Below are 25,495 nucleotides of genomic sequence, written 5' to 3'. Positions count from 1 at the left end.
TTAATACCAAATGGAATTTGTGTCCTTGAAACACTATTTGTTGCAGGAAAGCTGACTGTTTCCCTCTGCCAAGAGAGGAGGAAAATAGCAACAGTTAAAATAGAGGCTGCAAACTGAAATCTTGTGCAGCTCAGCCACTGTGCATATGCAGAGCCATACCCCTACAGGCAAGATCGGGTATGTGGGAGGAAGATGCTGGCTTTCAACTTGGTGTATGTCACTCCTCAAATGGTAGGTGTGGCAGCTGTGCTCCTTGTGATTTCAGGCTGGAGCAGCGGCTTCCTTTTTGGGGTCAGGTAGTCAAGCTGCCATTTTCCCCCCTTGCCCTTCTTAAAGCAGGTACCTGGGCTTTCATTTCTTGCTCTGCCAGAGTTAAACTTATCTCCCCCTTTCTGAGGTGGATGGTGTCAGTGTGAAGTTGCAGGATTTCATCTCCCTTACATCCATACTGGAACTTTTCCCAAGAGTAAGAAAATGCTGCTTAAAGCAGCTTATAGGCTGAAGCAGAAAATGGCACAGAACCAGGGTTGCTTTTATCCTGGATGCTTCAGACAATTAATTCTGCTGCTCTCTGGAGATAATTTTCCTGCAGCAACTCCATGTAGGAAGCCTACCAGCTCTGACTGAGCTCTTACAAAGCAGACACTTAAATGTTAAGGCAACACTGACAGCGGCTGAGTTCCCATGCAGTGAAGTTTAAACAGCACACCTTTCCTACATACCTGGAGTAAGTGACAACTGGAGCCTCTGACAAGTGACTGCTTCATAAAACTCACTCTGCTTTATTAGAAAAGTTACAGTAAAAATGTAAAAAACCTGAAGTTACTACGAAAACCTATGTACAAGTTCTGCAGGACTGCAGAGCATCTCCCTCCACAGCTGCTAGGGCTGGGCAAGCTCTGCAGCAGAGGGTTCCAAACTGTAAACAAGTTTTTAGTGTTAGAGGCCAGGGTGGGAGGTATCTCCCACTTCCCTGTGTTCAAGATGCTGAGGGTGCAGGAGAAAGGTGTCCGGTCAGCGCTGTCTAGACTGGCAGCAACATGGAGAACGTAGGCTGGCAGTCCCACACCTTAAGTGCTTACTTCCCTTATAATGAAAAGTCACGTCTTTTTCCTCCTCAGGCCTCTGAAATGTAACAGGTTTGTAGCCAGGCTGGTTCGAGGGGCAGGAGGGCTCTTAAGCTCACATCAGCAATATCTGCTCCTCCCTACCCTGTGCCAGGGAAGTGTTAAGCCTGTGTCTAGAGTGGGTTTTTCCTCACGTCTATCATTGCCGGGTGGTAAGGCACGGGGGTCACGTTCAGGCTGGCTCTGCGCAGCTCCCGGCGGGGCTTGAGGGCAGGAGCGAGGCTCCGTGGTGGATGCAGCTCGTGGGGCTGCCCCGTTCTCAGTAAGGGCTCTGTGTCCCTCTGCCGAACGTCCCCGGGGCTGTCGTTGGGCAGGGAGGAACGCCTCCATGTGGATGGCAGGGGGGCATGCACCAGGTCCCTGGTCTCGTCCCTGACCCGATGGTTTTCTTCAGTGACAGCCAGAGGCGTGGGCTGTTCCCCAAGGCTGGATTCCTCACAGGTGCCAAATGCAGGGGGAGCTCTGTCCCCAGCCCCATGAACGCTTCTCTCCATCCCTGCTGGGAAAGATTGGGGGTACAGTGAGAGGAGTATCAGGATCGCTACTTTTCTCAACAAAGCCAGTGCCTGGAGAGCACTTTCTCAAGGCCAGCAATGACCCGCACTGCTCTGGTCTAAGCTCTGGCTGCCAGGGAAAGGAATCTAAACTCCCTTCCTTTTAACTTGGTAGAAACAGCAAAGCCCCAGCCTGGGTTGCTTCTCACCTTTGGTCTGTCCAGGATAGAGGTTCATGTTACTCAGCCTCTGGTTCAGCTCCTGGTTTGCCCACCTATATCGGCTCAGCTCCTTTTCCAGCACCTGAATCCTTGCCTCATACTGCAGCTTGCTGCTGGCCAGCCCCTCATCCATGTGCTCTATGAGGGAAAACAAAGCCATTTCAAGCTGCAAGTCCTGTGAATAACAAAAGCAGTGCCACTGCTGCCTGTTTCAGGAGCTGGGTTGTTACCTCGGCTCTGCTGGAGCAGTAACTGCATGTTCTGCTCGTGCTCCTTCTGCTGCAGGGTGAGCTGGCGGTCCATCTCCAGGCGCTGGCGCTCCACGGCCGCCTCCAGCCGGTACACCAGCTGCTGCTGCTCCTCCAGCTGCATCTCCAGCTCTGAGAAGGCAATGTGCTGCCTGTGCTGATCCTCTCGCAGCGTCACCACCTGGCCAGGGCCCAAGAACAAGAAACACCTCAGCTCCTTCAGAGCCTGGAAGCTTTCCTGCACCACTGAGCCTGATCAAGTTAGTTTTTTGGTACAGCGTACGAAGGTTAGTAGGTCTGGGATGTCACAGCTGCCTTGCAGAGAGAAGAGCAATGTGTGGCTGCGCTGATGTGGCAGAGCCACCACAGGGAGCCATGCATCCTGTGACTAGTAAAGCCTCTCTCCCAGGTGTTGGGATAGGTGGGGATTATGATGCTGTGGCTTTGTGGCCTGATTTTACAGGGCAAAAGTGTACAAGGAGGCAGGCATAAGGCTTGAGGCTGAGGAAGACAAGAGTTTGGTCAGATACTGCAGTCCCTCCAGCACAAGGTTGTCTCCCACCTTGTCAAAGTACTTGCAGAGCAGAGCTCGGGTCTCAGAGGAGGAGAGGTAGCTGAGCTTGGCCATGAGGTTCATCTCGCACTGGGACAGCAGGCTGGCTGAGGCCCGCAGGACTCGTTGCCTGCACGTGATGGACTCGTTCTTGTATTCAATGGCTGCATCTAGAGCCTCGATTGCCTCATCCAGCTGGAACAAGATCCGTTCTTCCTGCCAGGGCAGAGCTGCAGTTACTAGGGAGCAAAGGGTTCACACTGCTTCACCCTGCCCTAACTTCCCTTGTCATCTCAATAGTGCTGGCAAAAAGTTGGGATGTGTGGTTTGGGGACATGGGGGAGCATCTGCTAAATGACCCCACACTCAGGTCTTTACTCCTCTTTTACTACCTCATGCTCTTGCAAGCAAAGCAGCCCAGCTCAAGATGAGATACCTCTGGGGACAGCAGGGTGCCCTGACGCAGCTTGTTGTCAAGTTCCAACCTCTGTTTGAGCAGCTGGTCCTTCTCCTGGCGCAGGTTGTTGATCTCCTGGCGGATCTGCTGCTGGTCGTGGGCACTGCTGTGACGCAGCTGCCCATTCTTCTCAGTTAGCTCCTTTTCCAGGTGCTCCAGGCGGCTGGACACACGCACTATGTCATCTGTCAGGGCCTGCTGCAGAAGATGCTCAAGGAGATCTGCTCTAAAGGCAAGTCAGACCCCCAGCCCCTTTCTACTCCCTCCATAGGTCAAGTGACCCCACACGCACACCTAAGCCAAGGGCTATCAAACCAACTAGCTCAGAGCCACAGCACAAGCAGGGTCTCCTGTAGAGGCAGATTTGCCACCCTTTTCCCAACACCGCCTCATCCTGATTTGCAACCCTCTCCCAGACCCAGGATGGCACCCACGTCTTCTAGCTTCCCACCTCTGCCCAAAATCAAGCAAGAGGCTGAGGGGTCACAGTCTTGTCCTACCTGGCTGGAGCGCAGTCGTTTGTTCTCCAGGTCGTTCTTCTCCTGCAGCAGGGCTTCCTTTTTGGCCACGATAGCTTCCCGCTTCCGCAGCTCATCTTCCAGCTCATCCAGGGCCCGGCGCTGCTCGAGAACTTTATCCATCTCCATATCCAGCCACTTCTTCTGTTCCTCAATTTTCTGATGGAAGGAGAGGCAAAGGGCATGTGCTTGCATGCAGACAGCTGCAGCAATGCCCAGGACTGCTAGACTAAAGAACAATGTGGCTGAGATCAGAGAGAGCATCCTGAGTCCATCTCTGCCAACCCCATAGCCCAGACTTCACTGGTTTTATCCTTCCAGCTGCTCTGAGAGGCAGAGCTGAACTAAATCCACAGCTGCCAAGGAGTCCTTGGGGGCCACATCTCCCACCACCCTTCTGCTAACAGACAAGATTTCACAGCTGCTTTACCAACGCTAGGATTTAGATGAGAATCCTGGTCCTGGGGTAACACAAGATCTAAGTCCTCTGCTACTAGATACAAGTGACACTATGGACTGTCCCCCTCAAGGGCAAGATGGGCTATGGCTCTTCTCAAGCTGAAGCCCCTGCTTCCAGGCCTCCTCCTTCAACCAGCAGTCTGCTACAACGGTCCCCTTTGAACAGGAAGGAGGTGGCAGGCTCGCTCTGCCTGTACCTGCTGCTGCTCTAGGCTAATCACGGAGCCGTTGCTGCCGCTCCGCCGCTTCCTCTGGAAAGCTGCTATTTCCTCTGTCTTGATGCGCAGGATTTTCTGGTGCTGCTCGTGTTTCAGTTCCAGTTCCTGTATGGGAAGGAGCAGTTCTGAGCCTCAAGAGGCTGTTTGTTGCTTGTCTGCGAGCCAGGGGCTGAGGGACAGCTTATGTTCTTGTGAGCTCTTTGGATATTCTTAAAAAAAATCCTCTCTCCATCCCCATGCTCTCCAAGACAATCACAGACCCCATCAGAGCTAGCCTTGCCTGCTCAAGCAGCTTGCAGAGCCCATCCATCATCATCCTCACAAATGTGGCAGTAACACAGCTGCTCCTGCCTGTTCCTACCTTAACTTGGTGCTGCTGCTTATTCACTTCTGTCTCCAGCCGCCGTTTCTGCTCGCTCTCCTCCCGCAGCCGGCGCTGCAGCTGGCCCTGCTGCCGCCGCATTAGCTGAATGTTCCTCTCCAGCTCCTGTACTCGCTTCTCACTTTGGGCCGAGAGCGACACCAGCCTCTCAGTCACCTGCTTCTTCTTGCACAGAACCTGCCAGAGGGAGAGAGCTGCCTTTGGGCTTGGCGTCTCCCCCGTGCCCTTTGCAGAGGTGTCTCCAATTCTGCCCCTGCCCACTTCCCTGGGCAGGCAGAGCCCTTCCCACTCACCCGTGCCTTGCTCTGCGCGGCCGCCACACGTGTGCGGTACTCCTGCAGCTTGCGCTTCTCCCCGGGGTCCCACGGCTCTTTGCCCTCCAGCTCCTGGAGCTGCTTCTGGCTGTCGCTCAGTTCTGCCCGCACCTGCTCTGCCTCCTGCTCTAGCTCGCTGATCTTCTGGCAGTACTGCTTGTTCAGAGCCTGGGCATCTTTGCCTGCAACACACCCCCCTCCGCTGTGACCTCCAGGCCCCCTTCCCTCACAGCCAGGATCCTACCAAGGGATGGACCTTTCCTCTCTCTTCCTCAAGTATTTCTGACTACAGGGACTGAGTCCTCCCTTGCCCTCAGCTACTCTGGGGAAGGGATTTGGGGAGAAGCCATTGGGAAGGGTCACTCAGCTGGAGGGATGGAGAAAGTGTTCTGCTGCCAGCAGGGAAGGGACTGGGCATAGACAACACAGGGAGGGAAGGTGAGGATGGGGGTAGAGACCACGCATCCCAACTAGATTTCATAGGGAACGGATGCATGGTCCCACCAGCAGCTCTGCACCTGTCTTAATGAGCTCTGTGATAAGCTCCTCTTTCATGCGGATGTTGATCGCCAGCTCTCGGATCTTCTGCTGTGCTTGCACCAGCCTCCACTCAGAGTCCTTCCCCGGCAGGCCTTCCCAGGGACTGAGCAGCGGTCCCCACCTCCTGCAGACCTCTGCAACACAGATTCCTGGGTAAGGAAGTCACCTGGGTCTTAGCAGCCAGGTGACAGAAGGACAATCTAGCCTAAGATCTGTAGCCAAGAACCAGTGCACAGCACTACACAGAGCCACCCACAGCTTCCACCAAAACACACAGCTCTTGCCAGACCCCAGTTCAAGTTTCTTCTTAGCAAAAGCAGCTAGACTCTCATCTGCTCCATTTTTGTCCTCTGGGCTCATCCAGGTGGGACACATTGCCCTCCTATCAACAAGCCATGTGACACACCACCAGCCCTAGGAAGACTGTCCAACAACCTACTGTTGCCACTTGCCTTTTGACAGCTCCCGCTGCTCCTCCTGAATCGAGGGGGCACTGCTTCCACTTGGCTCCTCACTCAACTTGCAAATCTCTTTCTTGCTCCAACTTTGGATCCCGTTTCTAGAAGGAGCAGCAAACCAATCAGTTGGGTCTGGGCACTGCCAGAGCTGTTCCCAGTAAGGACCCTCATGATCCACAGGCTTCAGAAGGAGACAGAAACAGTAGCTGTGGTCAGAAAAGATGGTAATTAGCTCCCCAGCGGGGAGGCAGCTGTCTCAGCAGAATCACTGACCCCAGAGACAGTGTTTGCTTCTACATCCTACATGAGAGCTGAGATGCAGAGGTGGGATGGCCAGGTGACACAACTGCCAGGTCACTGCACAGTGCTGGGACAGCCTCAACTCACCGGCGCTGGGACAGGGACCGTTTCTGTTCCCACTCCTCCTCCTCTTCTCCTGAGGACAGCTCTGCTGGCTTCTCTGAGTCCTGGCTGCGCTCCCGCCTGAACACTGTGGCTTTGATCTCTGGATTGCTGGTCAGGCACTCCATGTGGTTCAGGTGCCAGCCTGCCAGGTCCTCTTCCTGGGAGGATGGGTTGCTGCTGAGCTGTTAGGGCAGAGAATCAGAAAGAGAGGAAATGTGCTATGTCAGAGCCAGTGTTGGAAAAAGCAGCTCTCAGCTGGGCATTGCTGCTAGACAGAAAGAAAAGCAAGAAAATGGAGTTGAGTGCGTTTGCAGGAGAACTGGCATGTTGCTAGACCCAGCTGCCTGCCCTCCTGCCTTCTGCTGCTCAGAAGCTGAGCAAATCTGGGACCTGCCTGTCACATCGAAGTAAACGCCTCAGTTTTGAAGCTGGGCTGGTTTTGCGGACACTGAGTGCAGTACTCTGGACTACAACTCTGACAAGGTTCATGTTCAACGGTTGGGAAAAAAGCGGTTCACTAGGTGGAGAGCATCCAACTGAAAAGGCAGCAGCTCCTCAACAGCACAGACTTGCATCCTCACCTTCCTGCAAAGGGCTCTTCCGCTCTGCTGGGTGGGAAGAAGCCTTGCGGGAACCCCGCTGAGGCCATGGGATGGGACAGCATCCAGTGGGGCCGTATGAGGTCTTTGGCTGCTGGTCACCAGGGGAAGGTTTTCCAGCAGTTCTGGCACACACAGGTTTGGCATTGCCATCTCCAAGCGCACATGCAGCTCTGAGATCTTGTCCTGCTGCTCCTGCAGCTTGTCGCTCTAGGAGGCAATGAAAAAAATGTGGGTTTGTACATGTGGATCCTGGACCTGCTGCAGAGGAACCTGAAAGCTGGGCTGCACTCTCCTGGGGAGAAAGGGAAGGAGTGAGGCAGGTTCCCTACAAAGAGACCAGAGCCCAGAAATACCTGCAGCTTATACTGTTCCATGGCATCCTCCAGGGCAGCCAGGAAATCACGGTTCTCCTCCTCCAGGTGCTCCACTTGCCTCTGCAGTTTGGCCACCTGCTCATCTTTGATGGACTCGCACCCCTTCTCGGTGTTCACCTGCCCGCCGAAATATGAGAGAGGCAGCATCAGCATCCACCTTTGTCCTTCCCATCCCATGCTGGACTCCACAAGGGCCCAGCAGCTCTGCAGACCCAGATTTTCCCTGCTAAATAAATCTCTTGGCTGCAGCTGAATCCAGCCTCTCCCTGCCTGTTCCAAGGACCACATAGTTCTGCCACCCTACAGCCTCTTAGCTGGGTTGCTTCTCTCCCTTTCCTGACCCTTCCACCAGGCTGTGCTGAGGCTGCTGCACTCACTGGCCATCAGATGAACCCCACCTTGGAGCTAAATCACCCCAACTGTTACCTGAGCTTTTGCCAGCTTTACGCCTTGTGCCTCGGGGCTCTGGTCTTCTGCGGAGGTGCTCTCGATGCCGCTGTCCAGCCCGGCTGAGGTCAGCTCACTCCTCTCACTCTCCACCGCACACAGCCACTCCTTAACCCGCAAGATCTGCTCCACCGTCAGGTTGCTGTCTTCCTGCAGCTCCATCAGCAGCCGGTATGCGGCATCAGTGCAGGTCCGGTAATGAGCGCACTCTGCCAGCAGCCGAGCCGTGGGGTCTGGTGCGCATCGTTTAGTGGTGGCTGAGCGGTTGATGATACGGGTCTCGGAGCGGTGCCGCTGCTCCAGCGCCTTCTGCAGGTTCTTTATCTGCATGTGAAGATCTTCGACATGCTCTGTCTCCTTGTGGCAGTTAACCACGGCCTTGTTCTGGATGTTTTGAGCCCGGCTGGCGTAGTTCAGAGTATTGAGGCTCTCATCAAAGTCAGAGGAGGATGGGCTGACACAGGCTATCATCACGGTCTGGGCATTCCCCCCCAGAGAGTCTTTCAGGATCCTAGGGAAGAGCACAGCAATTAAAATAGCTGAAATTCAAAATAATACAGGATCTAGGAGATTTCCAACTTTTTTCAGAGGTTAAGCCCAAAGAAAATGCTCTGTGGCCAGTTTGGCACTAGTGAAGCAAGCGGAATCATTAGCAGAGGAATAACAGTTCACACCATGGCAAATTTCCATCTGAATAATTCCCAATGCTGGGAGCTCCCCAATTCTGCAATCACTGCTAGGTGCACGCTGCATGGGAACTGCTGGAGTCTGCAAAGGCCACATGCTCGAGCTAAAAACTAACTGCAGACCATCAAACAAGCCTACTGGCACTGTTTTTTATTCACTGACAGGCAGGAAGGAGCAGGATAATCCATGCTGACACCTCATCTCAGCTTTAGCAGCATGACTTAAGCAAGGCTTGTCTTGGGCAACACTACGAAGAGGTAGTCTGTCATTTGGCCTTAAGCTGCGTTAGGGGAGGTTTAGATTACATATTAGGAAAAATTTCTTCACTGAAAGCGTGGTCAGGCATTGGAACAGGCTGCCCAGAGAGGTGGTGGAGTCACCATCCCTGGAGGTATTAAGAAAAACATGTAGACATGGCATTTCAGGGCATGGTTTAGGAGACATGGTAGTGTTGGGTTGACGGTTGGACTTGATGATCCTAGAGGTATTTTCCAACCTTAATGATTCCACGATTCTATCCTGGCCTCATTGTTCCTCAAGCTTTCCTATGTGAAACCCCCACAGAGGGAGACCTGTTAAACTGCCATAAGGCACAGTGGGTCAACTGGCCCTGTCCCATCAAGCAGTTTGAGGGCCCCAGTGTGAGAGCAGAAGGGACAACTGGCCCTGCAAGCTCCTCTTGGCTAGCCTGGGGACTCAGCCACCCAACCTGGCAGGCTGGGCATGGGAAAGGCAGGGAGAAGCATCACCTCCTTCCTGCTGCGACAAGAGCCTGTGAGATGTGTGGGGCACGGGGGTCCTAGTCCTGACTGTACCTGGTGATTTTGGAGTCCCTGTAGGGGATGTGGCTGCTCTTCCTCCGAGGGTCTCCTAAGGCACTGATGACATTGCCCAAAGCCAGGAGGCCACTGTTGATCTGGATACTCTCCTTCAGCCTCTCCCCTGTGTTTCCCGTCTTGACAATTCGCTCTGAGCCTGCCAGGTCCACAAAGTGAAACTTGGAAACCAGGACCTGGCCCGATGCGGGGACAGAGGGGTGTTGATGGTGCAGGGGGAGGCGGCCAGTCCCGCGCCGCTGTTCCATGGTCACTGTGAAGATGGTATGTGAGCGGCTTGACTGCCTGTTGACGTGGGTAGCTCCCGTGTGCTTGGCTGTGTTCCCCATCTCCAGCAGGCTCAGCACCTCATCCAGCCCTTCCACTTCTGACTCCTTCACACCGCAGAGCACTGCAATGACAAACGGAGCTGTGGCTGTGAGGGATTGGCTGCCTGAAGATGAAGAACCTCCGCACAGCCTAGTGCCATCGCCCTACCAGTATAGACTGGCTTTTCAACACCGAGCAGGACTAAACACAGGAGAGGGATGGAGGGAGAAGACCTGGCTCTACCCTCAGGGACAGATAACTCAACACTGGCCTTGGGTATGGGGAGAAAAGGGGGCCCATGAGCAGCCACACATACCAATGTTCCCCTTGTCATCCTCCCGGATCTGGATGTCTTTGCTGGCTGTGTCCACCTGCAGCAAGTCCCGAAACTCCTCCTTGTACACCTCCAGGTAGGACACTCGGACTGTGTAGTCGATCAGGTCATTCTCATCGATGAGCCTGAAGGTCTCAGCCATGGCTCGCGGAATGATGCCCTGCTCATCTTCATTGATGGAAGCTGACGGAGAGATGCACACAGTCACGGGGAGCAGTGAGTGCCTGGGGAGCCCGTGCTGGCCGGAGACAGAGCCATGGGTGGGAGCCTGCCTGCAGCACATGGGCAGCTGAAAAGGAGCAACCTCACAACCCTCCAGCAGCTCAGCCCTCACAGCCCAGATTAAACATCCCTCTGAGAGTTTTTAAGCCACAGGACCTTGGGGCAAACCCTATCCCACTGCTCCCTTACGTGGCGTGGTGGCTTCTAGCAATGCTGCGTGTTTCCAGTCCTTCCTGCATTTCAGCAGGTAGAAAACACTGCCCACAGCTACAGCGTGCTGACCTTTGAAGCCAGTGCAAGTCCACGAACTTTCTCAGCTCCAATTAAGTTTTTTAGGTACTTGCAGCCTGCTTGTATCTGGCCACAGCACTCTGCTGCCTGGATTTTAAATGGTTTTGCTTTTGTCTCCAATAGCCGTGTAAAAGGGCCGTGCCCAAATCGGGTGCAATGATAGCCTGAACTGGGAAACTGAAAATAGAGGTAGCTTGAAAGTATGGAAACAATTTAGTGTTTACAAATTATGCAATTAACTAAGGCTGAGCAAAGCAATTACAGTACCTCCTCTGTAAGGTGTCAATAACACCATTAAAACAGCAGTTATAAGACAGAAAGGTTTTCCTCTTTCCTCCTCTGCTTTGCATAAACAAACCAACAGGACTATCCCCCCCGCAAACCCCTCTCTCCGATTTCAGGATAAAGCGGAGAGATTTAAGCCAGCCCAAGGTAGCGGTGCCCTAGGAAGATCACCTCCAGATCAGACATGGTCCTCTCGCTTGTCCTGCAGCGGTAGAGGAGGAAACCTATGTGCTGTGACCTCAAAGACGGTGTTGTCCATGGTGGGTGCTCCCAGTAGCACAGGTGTGGGAAGGACAGGCTGTCGGGGTGGGCAGGGTGGTGGCGGGGTTGGGGTTGGGGGGCTGGCAGGGTGGAGGGATGGGTTGGGATGGTGACGTTGGACGTGATGGAGATGGTGATGCTGGCGGGTTTGAGTGGCGAGAGCAAAGTTGACGAGATGTGCGGGGGCGACAGCAGGTTGGCGGGCTGGGAGGGATGGCCGGGACGGTGGCGTGGGTTGGGCTGGCGGCGGGCGGCGACGCGGGACGGCGACGCGAGCGGTGGCGGTGCCGGCGGGGAATCACGCCGCGACTCACCGACGCTGGCCTCCCCGATGGTGTAGGTCTTGCCGGAGCCGGTCTGCCCGTAGGCGAAGACGGTGGCGTTGAAGCCGCGGAAGAAGGCGCGCAGCAGCGGCTGGACGCAGGCCCGGTAGACGGCCGCCTGCCCCGCCGCCCCGGGCAGCACGGCGGCGAAGCGGAAGCGGCGGCGGCGGCCCAGCACCACCTCGCCGGTGGCGGGATCGGCCCGCAGGCAGGGCCGGTGCCCCCGCAGCGCCTCCCGGGGCAGCAGCGGCCGCACCCGCACCGCCACCCGCACCGCCGCCCCCTCCGCCGCCATGGCGGGGCCGCCGCGGGAGCGCGAGGGGCGCGGCCCGGCGCGCGGCGATGGCGTCAGGCGGCCCCGCCCGGGGTGGCGGCCAGCGCGGGGCCCTGAGCCGCTGCCGGCGGCGGGGGGCGGCGGCGAGCTCGGCCGGCCGGTCCTCGCCACCCCTCGGAGGGGAAAGGCAAAGCCCCGGAGGGAGCAGGCCGTGGGGCGTGGGGAGGGAGCGGGGACACGGGGGGGGCTGCGGAGGCGGTGCGGCAGGTCGGGGGCGAGGGGTGGGGGGCTCCCGGGACGGTCCGTCGCTCGTGAGATGCTCCGTCATTCCCATGGCATGCCACCTCTTGTGAGATGCTGCACCGCTCGTGGGATGACACTTCATCACTCGTGACACACTGCACCACTTCTGAGATGCTCCACCACTTGTGAGACATTCTATCACGTGTGAAACGGCACTCCACCACTCGTGAGATGCTCCATCACTCGTGAGGTGCTCCACCTCTCATGAAACAACGCTCCACTGCTTGTGAGATGCTCCATCACTTGTGAGGTGCTCCACCACTCATGAAAAAATGCTCCGCCACTTGTGAGATGCTCCAACGCTCATGAAATGACACTCCACCACTTGTGAGACTCTCTACCACTCGTGAAACGTAGCTCCATCACTTGTGAGACAATGCTCCATCACTCATGACATGCTCTGCCACTTGTGAGATGCTCCGCTGCTCCTTGCAGGCATTCCCACAATCACCGTGGGGAAGGGACAAGGGGCTACGTGGCCCTGCCGAGGGAGAACTTGCTTGAGGTGCAGGCGTGGGCGGCCTCCTGGGATGCACTTTGCGGAGCAGCTGGTGCTGACAGCCGGTACTTCCCGGCTGCCTGCTGCGCCGGGGGATGGCAGGGCCGGCTCCGGGCACCAATGCGCATTCGGATGATCTGAGCAATAACAAAGTTTTTCATCTGGTCGCCTGCAGCTCCCACTGCACCGCCCCTGCGGCTGCGGGGAGGGGTATGGCCCTCGCAGGTCCCCTGGGTGCCGTGGGAAGCACTGGCTCCTCGGCTGCCTGGAGAGGAGTCGCAGACGTGGCTGGGACCGCCGGCAAGGCACGGCCGCGCTCGGCATGGGGCTCCGGCTCCCGCTGCGCCGGAGTGCCAGCTTCACCCCTGACCACCCTGCCCTCATGGAGGTGCCTGGCCCCACCGCCCTGAAGACGGAAGCAAATGTCCTCGTTATGGGAGCGGACAACGTGGGGAAATCAGGTAAGAACCCTGCAGGGGGTTCCCAGGCAGGGACACCCGTTTCTTGCCCCCAGATAAGGCTGCAAACTGCAGCAGCATTTTGAGACCAAGCTGCTGGAACCCCATGGAGCAAGCTGGCGAGATGGGGCTGAGCTTTCAGGTGTGGTGGTGGTGATTTGAGGTGGGGAAGCTGAGCACAACCTTACAGGCTTTGGGTGAGCTGTGGTTTGCTGATGCTCTGGTTCGTGCTGTGCCTCTGCTCTGCTCACAGACCTGCCAAGGGCTGGAAAGCCAGAGGTCGTTCAGTGCCAGTGGGAATTTACAGGGGGATGGTGCCTGACTGCTCTGGATTTAAAAGGGAAAATCCTTCAGGTTTAGGGTTATTCTGATGATTCTTATTCTCCCCTCTGCAGCTCTGACTGTGCGTTTCCTCACCCGGCGCTTTATCGGGGAGTACGGAGACATGGGTGAGTGCCAGGCCAGGGCCAGGCTGGTTCCTGTTAGGGACTGGGGTCAGGAGGCAAGCCTGCTTTTGCCTGTGGGATTTCATTGCTTCCCATCCTCTCCTGTCTTTCTCCAGAGCCTTCGCCTGTTCCCCAGGGGAGCCTGGTGGCTGTATTTGTTCAATGACCCATCTCTTTAATCCAGAACTGCCTCTCTGGGGTGCAAAAGGTCCTGGGTTGCAGCTGATGGCACCAGTGTGCCTGGACTGAACGCTGGGGTGGAGGCAGGCTGGGGCAGTCACAGCTGTGAGGGCCACCACGCTCCATGTGGTTGTTGCTGTATAAAAAGAGCCCCTGGACCTTGCCTTGTAGAGCATAGTCTCCCAGGGTGGATGTGACAGGCTTATCCCCGGGAGGAGAAGACCTGGGTTGACGGAGATATCCCTTGGGTCCAGGAAGATGATAATTTTCATTCTCATTTTTTTGGCAGAATTCATCTACAGCCACAGCATGACCGTGGATGGCCGAGAGATTCTCTTCCACATCTGGGATGTCCCCAATTCCCAGGTGAGAGGGCTCCTCTCCCATAGCCTGTTTTCACCCTGGGGAGAAAAAACCCCTCTACTAAAAGTTATACAGGGGGAAACCACAGGCACAGGCAAAACTCTTGTGTCACGTGATTTGTAGGCAACTAAACCCTCCTTGCCTGCAGAGCACAGAGCAGAAGCATTGCTGGCAGGGTGCAATAGTCACCGTAGCCCATAGTCCTCTGGCTGAGGATGCTGGGGCTGAAGCACTAATGTTATCAGCCCAGACTGAGTCCAGGACTGTGCTGACAAAGTGGAAGTGCCGCTCTGAGGTCCACGTGCTGTTATCACCTACAGCCTGCAGTGCTTGCCAGCTGGGTGATGGGGTGAGGACAGTGATGCTGAAGCCCAATGTCCCCTTGTTGAGGTCTGCCAGGTCCTGCTCTGCCTTCCTTGGTGGTACTCTTTCTCTCTGCCCTTCTGTTGCTGCTCACTAGCTGCTCTGGTCCCAGCTGGCTCAGGATCACCGTGCCCTGTGCTAGCAGATAGGTGTGGAGGGAGGGAGCTGGATAAAGAAACCTTCCTTTCTCTCTCCCCAGGAGCAGGCAGAGGAGGGCTCCTCAGAGGAGAAGCGAATCCAGTGGGCAGACAGCTTTGTCCTGGTCTACAGCATCTGCGACCGTGCCAGCTTCAACATCCTGCCCCTCAAAATCCAGATCATCAAGGCAGTCAAGGAGGGTCAGAGCCAGGAGAAGGTTCCCATTGTCATCGTGGGCAACAAACGTGACCTACACCACCAACGGGTGGTGTCCAGCGAGGAGGGTCGGCTCCTGGCCCTCTCTTTAGACTGTGGCTTCTATGAGGTCTCTGCAGCTGAGGCTTATCATGGGGCCCTCACAGTCTTCCATGGACTGGCCGAGCGCATCCCTGACACGAAACTGGCACTGAAAAAGGGTACAGGGATCCGTGGCATCGTCAAGACCATGTCTGCTGTGTTTGCCCGTAAGCGAACAGATTCCCTCTGAGATACAGCCTGGGTGTTGCTTCTCTCTGTGTTGCCCAGGTAGACTGAGCCTCCTCCCTGGGTGCCCATGGAGATGGCGTGCACTTCCATAGGTACGTTGGGTTCCTTGCTGCCTTCCTACCCTCAGGGTCTGGGTCTCCTGCCATACATAGCCAGTGCAGCAGAGGACTGTAGTGCCTTCCTCTGCTCCCTCCTGTAGAGCTCTTGGCTCCGTGGTGGGACAGGTGGTGGGGCAAAGTCTCTACTCTTTGCTGTATCAGATTTTTAGGTGCCTCCTGATTTCTCCTATCCTCCAATGCTGGAAACCACCGGGTGATCTTGCCCCTGCTCCAGGCAGCATCATCCCCAGCTTCTTCAGCGGGAGCTGCCTGGGCTGTCAGTAACAGGGAGGACACGCTGCTTCTGCATGGCCACCCAGCTCAGTGTCACCCCCTCCTACCCTGGGATCCTTGTTCCTGTTTAACACTCATCAGGGTCCTTTCTGGTAACCCTGGAGCACTGGGGAGCTGGCAATGTGGGGGCTTCTTTACTGGGGAGACACCAGCAGTTCCCATGTGCACATCACCGTGTCCGAGAGTCCCAGAGCCTGTGGTACTGGCTGACCCCTGAGGACCTTGATGAGGTCCCCAGTCCCACCCACCTTGCTGTTGAACCACCCTGCTTGTGTTCCTTTCTCCCACAGCCTTTCAGCAACTATGGCAGTTTCCCTTGTGCAAGCACTGTACAGGCTGTGCCTGGGAAAAACCAGGCACATGGCTTGTTCCCAGGATGGGGAATCGTACCGTGCGCCTTCCCAAGCTGCTCCTTCTGTAAAGCTGCCTGTCCCTGGGGAGGAAGGGAGGTGGGGAAAGGAGTCACTGGGCTCATTGCTGAACCCTTCTACTGTTGGGATTTTTTTCCTGCCTCTCCCCAGACTCTTCCCTGGTGTTCCTGGGAAAGCAGTGTGTTGGGTTTGTGTGTGCAGTACAGACACTTATTTCTCTGCTGTGTTCTGGAAATGCAATAAATTGTCTTTGGCAAGAAGCCCCCAGCCTCTTGCGGCTGTGAATTTGTACTTGGGGCATGGAAAGAGACACGTACTGTGTTGGGCATGAGCCCTCACCATCCCTGCGGCAGCAACCCAAGGATGAGTTTCCCATACCTGCTCCCTCAGCCCCGGGTTGGGTGTCTCACCCCTCTCTGCTCCCTCATTTTGGTGGCTCATTCCTGTAAAGCAGCCAAGCAGATGGAGCAAGGGGCAGACTGGGAAGGTTTATTATTGCAGCAGATACAAGGTGTTGCGGGAAGCCAGGTGGTCCTACGGGAGAGAGGGGCTCCAGGAGCTCCACCTGTTCTCACTAGTCTTCTTCCTGACCCCACCATCCATCCCACCATCAGCTGTGGGTGGGTGCCCAGGGCTTTCCGACTCATGAATCCTGCTGCTCGGTGGGGACCTTCAGCTCCTCCATGGAGGAGCAATCTGTGGCCATGACAGGCCCTGTGAGGTGGGATGGAGGGAGGAAGGATGGGGAACCAGGCTTGCTATGGTGATGTCTGATGGCTATGATGTCCTCCCTGCTGTCTCAGTGGTGTTCTCAACATGTAGCCTAAGTCCACGCTATCTGCTCAACGGGGACCGGGGTGGCCCAGTGCCAGGCCTGGCTAGTCCCTTTTTCTCTTTTTTGGTCTCACCACTCTTTCGGCATCTCATTCACCTCTCTGGTCCCCTCTGGTCCCACCTCCCTCTACCTTCTCCTTCTACCAACAGAGCTTTTGGCTGCCTTTATTCCCCCATCCTGGCCCCAATGCACTCCAGGAGATGACATCCCATGGCATGTCTACCACTTTGAGCTCCTGTGCTGGTACAGGTGTGTGTGCGGGAAGCTGGCAGGGGTCCAGGCAAAGCATGCTGGGGGCAGGAATAGAGGGGGGTTGGGATGCGCTCGTCCTCCCCGCCAGCTCAGTCTTTCTTGAAGGCAGGGCTGTAGAGGTTGGTGTAGTAAGCCCGGCTGTACATGGCCTCGGGGCTGAAGCGGTAGGAGCCCTCGCTCACCCGCCTGTTGTAGGGGGTGAAGGCAGATTTCCGCGGGAGGGGGCACTCGGGCTCGAAGGCAGGGCTGCGGTAGAGGTTGTGCCGCAGGAAGAGGGGGTCCTCCAGCCCCAGGAAGGAGAGGGGGTGATGGCCACGGTACAGCCGCCAGTCACCCTTCAGCTGGGATTTCTCCTCTGCAGAGGGGGTGTCAGGCTTGGAGTCCTCCTCCTTCTCCTCTGTCTCTGGGCTGGGCTTGCTGCCCCCGGCTGCCTCCTCTTCCTTTACTGACTGCCTGCGGAGCTGAGAGATGGGGTGAGCGCCCAGCTGGGCTGCACCCACCTGTCAGCTCTGCTTTCCCTCTGCTACACAGTCCCCACCAAAACCAGGGGGATCCTCAGAACAGGCCAATTTGTCCCCAGAGGGGTCCCCAGCAGAGGGGGAGTGGGTGGCTGCAGCCCCCCCAAGCAGTTGTGGTGGAGAAAGGGTCCTGAGGGAGCAGTGGGATGGGGAAAAAGGAGAGGGGACACAGTCTGAACCTGAACTTTCACCATCCCAGGAATTTATGGTCACACCCTGGCTTGACCATGAACTGTGTGAAGGTGCCACCACTGGCTGACTTACCTGCTCTGTGAGGGGCAACTTGCTGTCATGGCTTGGGGGACTCTCAGGAGGAGGGTGGGACTGAGGTGTCCCAACAGCACCCCATCTTCCCGCTCTGAGACCTACTGGCACTGCCTGGTGCCATGAGGTGCTCATGGGAGGAGGTTGGGCAAAATGGGGTTTGCTGGAGGTGGATGGGACAAACTCACCGGCACGTAGCTATACAGGGTGCCCAGCAGATGCTTGGGGGCACTGACGAGGGTCCCCCCAAGAGCATCCACCGTCTCCATGGCTTTGGACAGCCTGCGGGGGGTGAAGAGGATCAAGCCCTCTGCCGCATCCCAGGCCACGGCTGGGACCTTCTTCACGGTGGAAATACCGGAGGCACAGGCGGTTTGCAGGTTGTGAGCCACGCTGCCCACCAGCCCGGGGCTGTCCCCTGCCTGCTGAGAGAAACCAGCTCAGCCGCTGTCCCAGGCCCCGCCAGCCCCTCTGGGCAGGACAGGAGCAGCCCTGGGCTCCCCATCCCCTCCTCAGCACAAAGCCTCGGTGTTTTTGACTCGTTGCTTTGCAAAAGCCACCTCAGCCGTTTGTACAGGGTCACTCCCTGTCCCCCTTCACCTCCCCCAACTCCCAGGCCCCGTGGGACCCCCTGTCCCAGGCTGTGCTTCCGCTGCAGGCAGAGGCAGCAACCCCGACCTGTCGCTTCCTGTCCCCGTGTCCCAGCGGAGCTGCCGCTGGGGACTGTTCCCAGCCCCGCCGGCTCACACAGCCCTTCGCTGCTGGGACCGTGGCGGGGGAATTTTTCGGGGTTGTTCAGGCGCTCAGTGGGGCACTTGGTACTGACACACCACAGCAGCAAAGGAGTCTTGAATATACAAGCCAGGGTGACCCTGCCTGGCACAGAGGCTGCCCACAGCACCCAGCTTCAGGGAGTCAGGGAAGGGGGCTGCCCCACTGCCAAACCCCTCCTTGCCTCTTCCAAGCTGCAGTCCAGGGTTCAGCAGGGATGGGGGCCTGGTCCCCAAGGGTATGGGGGTATCATCCTCCATGCTGGCATGGCCCATAGACAGGAGGATGCTTTGGGGTGCCCCTGGCTCACTGCCCCCCTTTTCTCCATACCTCCTTGGTGTGGTTGTCGTCCTTCTTCCCTGCCTTCTCCTGCTTCTGCTCCGGCACCTTGCTCTGCCGCCGGCTCAGCCAGCCAGTGCTCTGCCCATCACCATGGACCTGCAGCTCCTCGGGCTCACTTGGCTTGGCCAGGCTGCCCTGGGAGGGGAGCAGAAAGACACTGCTCGGTGTGGGGCTGGCAGGTCCCATCCACCCCATCCTGCTTAACCTGAGGATTTCACAGGGGCCCTGGGGCTTGCAGGGAGCAGATGCATTCATTTATGCACATGGGAAGACACCCCGAGGGCAGCTGGGAGCTTCACGGTTTTGGCACAGGCCAGGGAAGGGGTTCTCACTGCAGAACTGGGTGGGAGAGATGCTCCTCCTTCTCCCCCTCCTCTCCGGGCCTCTAGGGGGCTTTTTGCTTTAGGGAGGATGTTATGGCAAGGCAATAAATCAACAATATGCATTGGAAACCAGCTAAAAATAACTCATCCTGCTAACACGGTACAAGTTTGTGTGTGAACGTGCTACGGGAACTGCCAGCTCTCGCTCGTCCCACTGAGCAGCACCCACCAGCAGTGCCCACCACTCTGCTCTCAGATGTGCTCCAAAGAGCCTGAAATGTTTCATCCAAAAGCAGAATTAGCTCAAAAGAGGGTATGCGGGACAGGAACCTGGCAGGCGGGTTTTGGCACTCACCAGGACGGGGATCCAGGTGGCCAGCTCCTGCCCTTTGGCTTTGGCACGCTGGAGGCTTTGGGTGGTTTGCTGGTAAGCACGGTGGGAGGCAGTGCTAACCAAGGCACCAATCCGGTCCAGGGTGCTGGGAGCACTGGGAGCACTGGGCTGCTGCTGGGACACCCTTACTGCTGACCCATGCGTCTCCTTGGATTTCTGATCTAAAGGCAGAAGAGCAGTGGGGAGGGTTACGTCCTGGTAGAACAATCCTCCTAGGCATCCCTGCACCAAAATCCAGGGGCTTCCTCCTGCCACATGCACCCCAGAAGCAAGACGCCACCCCACATGCAGCCAGCCCTCCCCAGACATGCTCAGAGGGGATTTGGGCCTCAGGACTACCTGCTTCTTCATCCTCCTCTGGCAGCAGGTACTCCATCAGCTTCTCCAGCCCTCCCAGGGCTGTGTCGACCCCCGCAGCTGCCATCTGGCTCACCGAGTTCCTCCTTGTGTACCTTGCCGTTGTTTCCACTGTGTTCTTGGTGGCCTCATAGCCCTCCGCTGCCAGCTCCATGATCTTATCCATGGAGGTGCCAATGGTGCTTTTGGCACTTTGGAGTGGGGTGGAGATGGTGTCCTTCAGTTCAGATGCGAGCTGCAGGTGGAGAGATGGAGAACAGCCCTGCTAGTGTGCTTGGGGTGGCATGGGACAGCTGGAGGGACCACGGGGACCCTAGCTATGGCCATGCCAGCAGATAGCCCCGAGAGGGAAATAACAGCTCTCTCCAGCCTGGGCTGGAGTTAGCTGTCAAGGATGGGACATAGGACACTATTGACCTAGATTTGGAGTGCCCCAACTATCCCCTGAGCTCCAGCAGCCCCTGGAGGAGTCCTTGCTTGGAGGTGCTGCCCTGTTCCCCTGAGTGGCCCATCACCATCCAGAAACAAGATCAGAGGAGACGTGCTGTGGGCTCTGCAGAGAGGCCAGGGGGTCCCAGACTGTCCTGCCTGTGACTTACCTTGTCAACGGGGTACTGGAGGGCAGGGATCTTCTCCTCCAGGTGGTCCAAGCCCCGGCAAGCCAGGTCGTTAGCCACAGCAACTGCCTTGGGCAAAAGTATGGGGGTGGGTTAGTAAGAAAATCTCCTGGGCTGTGCTAGGGGGTCTCATGTGCTAGTGCCAGCGCTGTCCTACCAAGGGAGGCTCTGATGCCTCCCTGCACTGTGTCCCCCCACCCCAGGTGGATGGACTCACACTGAGGCTCCAGCCTGCGCACCACGGGCTCCACGCTCCGCATGGCTAAGGCACTGGCACCCTGCACGCCCCGCTCATAGACCTCGCACACCGAGGCCATGAGCGGGTGGGCCTCCTTGGTGCTGGTGTAGGTTCGCTGGAGGCTTTCGCAGGTTGAGCTCACCACCGGCAGCTGCAGGACTCTCTGCACCACGTTCTCCTGCGCATGGCAGACAGGCACTGGTTAGCCAACAGCCATTCCCAAGGAACACCCCATTGCCTGCACGCCGGTGGCATATGGTGTGTTGCAGTGACCACAGAGGACCTCAGCTCACGCTGGAGGAGGGCAATTTCTTGAACCCCATTGAGGGTCTCCTAGCTATGTTGTGTACGGCACAGCCATGGACAAGCAGGGTGGCTGCTGCTGCTGAAGGAGCAGGGACACCAAGGCAGCATCAGAGGGGTGATGGTCTGCATCTCCCAAGCCCAACTGTCCAGGTGCTCCCTCTGGCTTTCCACCCTGCTCTGCTGCTTCTTCCATCTGACCCAGCCCTTGCTCCTGTCCTTGGACCAGAAAAGTCCATTTTGCCTATGTGGCACCTTTGCCCTGTCTGTCCTGTCACCACTGTGACAAGTAAGGGATACGGACCTCAAAAGGGAGAAGGGGAGAGGAGCAGGTCTGTCCCTAATGGCTCTGGTAGGCGCCTTTGAAGCGCAGGGCACCAGAGCTCTCTGAGGCAGCAAGGCACTGCGTCCCCACACCCTGCTGCATGGGTGTCATGGGATACCAGTATAAACCAGCACAGCCAACTCCTGTGTGTGCTGCCAGTGCCAGAGCACGGCTCAGGGTAGATCCCTCAACGCTGGGTGAGCAGGATAAATGTGCAGCTCCAACCTTCCACTCCTGCTTTCACCTGAAGCCCATGTGGCAAGATGAGACAACCGAGCAAGACACTGCAGCCCCAAGGGAGGAACAGAGCAAACGTTGGCTCATCATAGCAGCCATGGGACGAACACTGTTCTGGTTGCACAGGACAGAGCAGAAGAAAAAGGTGAGCTTTCCCCTGATTACAGTGGGTGAGAGGCTGAGTTTGGCTTCACATACCACCTGTGACCATGACCAGGCTGTGAATCTGCATGTTTGATAAAAACTATTGTTTTGTGCTGTATTGTGCTAATTTTGGCTTGACATGGAGCCAACCCTCACAAATCCCACAGTTCAGCAGTCCCGGGGGCTCTAGATGTTCGGAGCAGTGCTGCCTCCATAGCCGTGTGGCTGCTGGAGGTCCAGGGACCACAGTGGGGACACAGACAACAGACAGGCACTGCAGCGGGTATCACCAAGGGCTTGCATCACCCAGAGTTAGCTTTCTTGAATCTGAACTATTTAATGTCAAGCACGCAAAAGGTTTTATACTTTCCCTTTGATGATGCTCTGTATTATTACAGGTAAAGATCCCTATAAAGATAACAGGGCAACATGTGGGACGGCATCAGATGTGACTCATATTCACCTGGCAGAGCTGGTATGAGCTGCTTGGTACCTTTGGCACACCTCTGCCCTCCCCCCTCTCCCTCTTCCTGCACTCACCTTGGTGCTTCCATTCTGCAGAGTCTGATTCTTCTTCGCCGTCATCCTGATGGATCCACCTGCAAAGCAAATTTGGGAGCCACAGACCCTGCTGCGAAGGCAGGGCTGGACTTGGGAATCACCTTTTTCACTCCTGCACCCCCAGAGCACGATGGAGCCGGGATCTGGGCTGAGACATGCACCTCCCCATGGGTGCAATGGATGCAGCATTGCCAAACACTTGACTTTTTACCAGTTAAGCTGTAAAACCAATGACTCCACACAGCCCTCCCCTGCTAGTGTGTCTTAACACCCAAAGAGGCAAAAAATTAGGTGAGAGGCATCTAGTTTGGAGGGGCTACAGTACAAGGAAGAATAAAGGGCATTGGCAGAGCTGTAAAGCAAACTCAGAGCAACCAGGATACTAATAGATGTGCATGGGGGCCAAGGTGAGAGATGCAAGCTGAGAAGGGGTAAGAAGGCAGGACAGGAACAGAGAAAGGAGCTGTGGATAGGGATGTGGTGAGCTGCCCAGCCATGGTCAGCATCCCCCTCCCACTCATCTGCCCCACAGCTCTGCCACTTATGATGCCAGTGCCCATCCCTGCAGAGCCCCAGCTCGATGTAGGGGGCAAAAGCACTGCAAAGCACTTGTCTCCACTGCTCCTGGCAGGGTGACACCTGAAAGCATACCTCCAGCTCCCACCCCCGGCACAGACCCCCTTTTCTCAGCAGCAGATGAAATTCAGGAGATTTAGGGAGTGTGGGTGATCCCTGCTCTCATCCTCTACCCAGTCCTGCTGAAGCTGTCCCCGGAGCACCTGGTGGGGACAGGCTACTCACCGAGGGGCAGCCCGTCCCTGGCAGAGCAGGAGCAGAGGGTGGTGGCTGTGCTGTCCCTTTGCCCGGGTCCTCTGAGAGTGATGCACGGTGCCCCAGCCACTACCACCACAAGGCCCCACCTCCCAGTTGCGTGGGTTTGGGAGTTGACGGGTTGTGGTGGAAACTGGCCAAAGAGCTCCCTGAAGCACTGTAATTTCGAACAGATGATGGCAGAAAATCTCCTTCGTCATCTTCCCTGCAGAGCCCAGAAGCTGTGATACAGCTGGGATGCACTGGTGTTTAATGCCACTCCACCAAGAGAAGATTAAAGTAAGTCACCCTTGGACCTCACCACCTCAAAAGCAACAGATCATGAGCAGCCATGGAGAAGGTGGAGAGTCAGGCAGGGTTTGTAATAGACAATGTGGGGATGATGAGTGTGGGAGAGATTAAAATCTTGTGTTTCTGTATCCCCTGTTATCCCCCGTGGTGGACCAGGATCCTATCCTGTTGAGAAATGCAACACAGACGAAGAACATACTTCCTTCCCAGGAGAGTTTACTAACCACAAGGAGCAGAAGGCAGGCACAGGGTACACATCCTGCACAAAACAATCTAGTTTGGTCAGGTCTGCAATTTCTAAAAGAATCCACTGAGGATTTCGGCAAGGCTTTTAACTGAGGATTAGGAAAGCTCTAGGCATTTAGAGTAGACAGAAATGGAGAAAAAGTCAGGTTGGAAGTGATCTCTGGAAGCCACTGCATCTAACTCTTGCTTAAAGCAGGGCTACCCTCAAAGCTAGATCAGGCTGCTGAAGGTCTCAGCCAGTCAAGTCTCAAAAATCTCCAAGGATAAGATTCCCATCTCTCTGGGGCCCAGCTCCAGTGCGAACCTCAGTCATGATAAGCCATTTTTTCCAACTGGAATTCCCTCTGTTGCAATTTCTGCCTGTCACCTCTTATCCTTGGTCTGTGTACCTTTGCGCAGAGTTTATGCTCCAGTCCACTGGTACAGCATGTGCTCCGTGCCGCTAAATGTCTTACCTTCCTAACGCTAGCCTCTCTCCAGATCAAAATCTCTCCTGTGCTGGTGGGGCCAAAACAGGACACGATTCCCCAAATGTAGCCTCACAAGTATTGCATGGAGAGGAAAAACTGCTCTCCTTGACCCACCAGTGATGCTTTCGCTACTGCTGTTCTTTTGCAGCCAGCCTGCCTTGCTGTGTGGGAGGCACCCTGCGAGCTCACAACATAATTAACAAATCTGTTTCCGGTATTGATTGAAAAGAAAGAAGACACCACCTGTACGAAGCTGTGATAGGTTTTGGTTATTGACTACAGAGGTCAAGGATGAGCCACACTGCAGAGACAGCATGGTGGAAATAGGACAAATGCCAGAGGACAAAGCAATACCCCGAGGGGATGAGTGCAGATGGGAGACCCAGGCAGCCTGCTGACTGGGCTGCTGCGTGTCCTGGGCCACCTGGCAGAAGGCAGGGAGAACCTTGATGTGCAGCTGCCCAGCATCCTCATGTAGGACACGAAGGTGTGCGCCCCATGCGCCTGCATATCTCCCTGCTCCTGGCTGTGCTGCTCGTACGTGGTGGTGGGGTACTTCCCAGGGATGTGGGAAAGCCGCACATGGGAGGAAAATATCCCCTTTCCTCCCAAAGAGTTTCTGCAAAGCTCGCAGGCCTGCCTTGCTAGCTGGGTACAGAGGCATATCAATGTCCTGGGCTGTCTCCAGCTCGGCAGCGGGGTGAGTCACTGCTCTCCAGCCAGCGGGACAAAGGGCAGCAGCCTGCTCAAAAGTTTGCTCTCTTGGCACTGAGACATTTTCCATCCCTCCTGGCCTTGCTAAAAGTGCAGGGGGCATGCCAACCCTCTCTCTGCCTTGGCTGGAGTTGGGATCAACAGACAACACAGCCTTTGCCCTACTAACACCCTCGCTCATCCCCTCCCCTTCCTCCGGGGCAAAAGCTGTGCCAGCCGGGGGCTCTGCAGTGCAAAGCTACCACTGCCTCCACCCCACACCAGAAATACTTTCTGTGTTTCTGCAGACATTTAGAGCTCACTGGATCAGCTAGGTGCAGGCAAGCAGAATTTTACACCCTTGCTTCCGCAGTCTGCTCCATAGCCATTAATGTACCATGGTGAGGGGATGAACCAGATCCCCAAAGACCTGAAAAGACATCTTTACACTTAGGTCTGGGAGGGGGCTGGAGAGGTAACTCATATATTTCCGTGCCCTACAGCAGGATCAGCACCCCCTAAACTACTGCTGGAAGTTGTCTGTCCGGTTTCTTTTTAAGGACTGCCTTCCTGGGTAATCCATTTAGTCTTTTTATTTTACTTACAGTTCAAAAAAGTCACCTGTGACATAGTTCTCCTTTGCTGCAATATAAAGGTATGACTTCCTGGATGGATTTAGAGAGCAATTTATTGCCTTCCTATTGGCAGTCAAACTTTCAGATACTTGAAACCTTCTCACACCCTCCCCCATCACCTTTAATCTGCAGAACCAGTGCATTTGGTCCCTCCCTGGAGATGTTGGTTTTCAGACCTTTGATCATTCTTGCCACTCATCCGGGAATCCC

The 25,495-nt window shown here is 56.1% G+C and overlaps 3 protein-coding genes across 9 annotated transcripts; 1 reads left to right on the top strand and 2 right to left on the bottom strand.

Annotated features, from left to right (window-relative positions):
• Positions 1–759: 759 nt before the first annotated feature.
• On the bottom strand, positions 760–11,684 carry KIF7 (kinesin family member 7). Of its 4 annotated transcripts, none has more exons than XM_075100567.1 (18): positions 11,357–11,684; positions 9,966–10,166; positions 9,320–9,731; positions 7,797–8,328; positions 7,350–7,487; positions 6,976–7,203; positions 6,377–6,576; positions 5,984–6,090; positions 5,510–5,665; positions 4,971–5,173; positions 4,657–4,854; positions 4,275–4,400; positions 3,601–3,777; positions 3,080–3,298; positions 2,653–2,859; positions 2,073–2,271; positions 1,831–1,980; positions 760–1,626 (listed from the first exon to the last, which is right to left on the bottom strand). In XM_075100567.1, exons 1-18 carry the CDS (start codon positions 11,658–11,660, stop codon positions 1,241–1,243), a joined length of 4,143 nt encoding a protein of 1,380 aa, XP_074956668.1. In that variant the 5' UTR covers positions 11,661–11,684; the 3' UTR covers positions 760–1,240. The 4 variants fall into 4 exon arrangements, with proteins under 4 accessions (XP_074956668.1, XP_074956669.1, XP_074956670.1 ...); XM_075100568.1 differs by having other exon boundaries at positions 760–1,623; XM_075100569.1 differs by having other exon boundaries at positions 3,080–3,295.
• A 211-nt stretch (positions 11,685–11,895) lies between these two features.
• On the top strand, positions 11,896–15,900 carry LOC142060405 (ras-related and estrogen-regulated growth inhibitor-like protein). Its single transcript, XM_075100566.1, has 4 exons — positions 11,896–12,902; positions 13,295–13,348; positions 13,815–13,891; positions 14,451–15,900. Exons 1-4 carry the CDS (start codon positions 12,764–12,766, stop codon positions 14,874–14,876), a joined length of 696 nt encoding a protein of 231 aa, XP_074956667.1. The 5' UTR covers positions 11,896–12,763; the 3' UTR covers positions 14,877–15,900.
• A 205-nt stretch (positions 15,901–16,105) lies between these two features.
• Positions 16,106–25,226, bottom strand: PLIN1 (perilipin 1). Of its 4 annotated transcripts, none has more exons than XM_075100562.1 (9): positions 22,921–25,226; positions 22,099–22,157; positions 20,529–20,727; positions 20,294–20,376; positions 19,677–19,929; positions 19,299–19,498; positions 18,609–18,755; positions 17,696–17,929; positions 16,106–17,186 (listed from the first exon to the last, which is right to left on the bottom strand). In XM_075100562.1, exons 2-9 carry the CDS (start codon positions 22,141–22,143, stop codon positions 16,815–16,817), a joined length of 1,533 nt encoding a protein of 510 aa, XP_074956663.1. In that variant the 5' UTR covers positions 22,144–22,157; positions 22,921–25,226; the 3' UTR covers positions 16,106–16,814. The 4 variants fall into 4 exon arrangements, with proteins under 4 accessions (XP_074956663.1, XP_074956661.1, XP_074956662.1 ...); XM_075100561.1 differs by having other exon boundaries at positions 16,112–17,186; positions 17,696–17,932; XM_075100560.1 differs by having other exon boundaries at positions 22,099–25,226.
• Between the last annotated feature and the right edge of the window lie 269 nt (positions 25,227–25,495).

This window comes from Phalacrocorax aristotelis, chromosome 7 (assembly GCF_949628215.1).
Source record: "Phalacrocorax aristotelis chromosome 7, bGulAri2.1, whole genome shotgun sequence".
NCBI lineage: Eukaryota > Metazoa > Chordata > Aves > Suliformes > Phalacrocoracidae > Phalacrocorax > Phalacrocorax aristotelis.
The sequence above is the reverse complement of the archived record's forward strand: the minus strand, read 5'-3'. Positions and strand labels throughout refer to the sequence as shown.

Excerpts from the sequence above, each read along its gene's own strand:
- KIF7 (XM_075100567.1), bottom strand. The coding sequence starts at position 11,660 with ATGGCGGCGGAGGGGGCGGCGGTGCGGGTGGCGGTGCGGGTGCGGCCG. Across the intron at positions 8,329-9,319 it reads AGGGACTCCAAAATCACCAG|GATCCTGAAAGACTCTCTGG; the intron begins GTACAGTCAGGA and ends GCTCTTCCCTAG. Across the intron at positions 5,666-5,983 it reads GCAGCGGGAGCTGTCAAAAG|AGGTCTGCAGGAGGTGGGGA; the intron begins GCAAGTGGCAAC and ends TCTGTGTTGCAG.
- LOC142060405 (XM_075100566.1), top strand. The coding sequence starts at position 12,764 with ATGGGGCTCCGGCTCCCGCTGCGCCGGAGTGCCAGCTTCACCCCTGAC. Across the intron at positions 12,903-13,294 it reads GGACAACGTGGGGAAATCAG|CTCTGACTGTGCGTTTCCTC; the intron begins GTAAGAACCCTG and ends TCCCCTCTGCAG. Across the intron at positions 13,892-14,450 it reads GGGATGTCCCCAATTCCCAG|GAGCAGGCAGAGGAGGGCTC; the intron begins GTGAGAGGGCTC and ends CTCTCTCCCCAG.
- PLIN1 (XM_075100559.1), bottom strand. The coding sequence starts at position 22,308 with ATGCTGCATCCATTGCACCCATGGGGAGGTGCATGTCTCAGCCCAGAT. Across the intron at positions 18,756-19,298 it reads CCACCTGGATCCCCGTCCTG|GGCAGCCTGGCCAAGCCAAG; the intron begins GTGAGTGCCAAA and ends CTCCCCTCCCAG. Across the intron at positions 17,187-17,695 it reads CCCTGTATAGCTACGTGCCG|CTCCGCAGGCAGTCAGTAAA; the intron begins GTGAGTTTGTCC and ends CCCATCTCTCAG.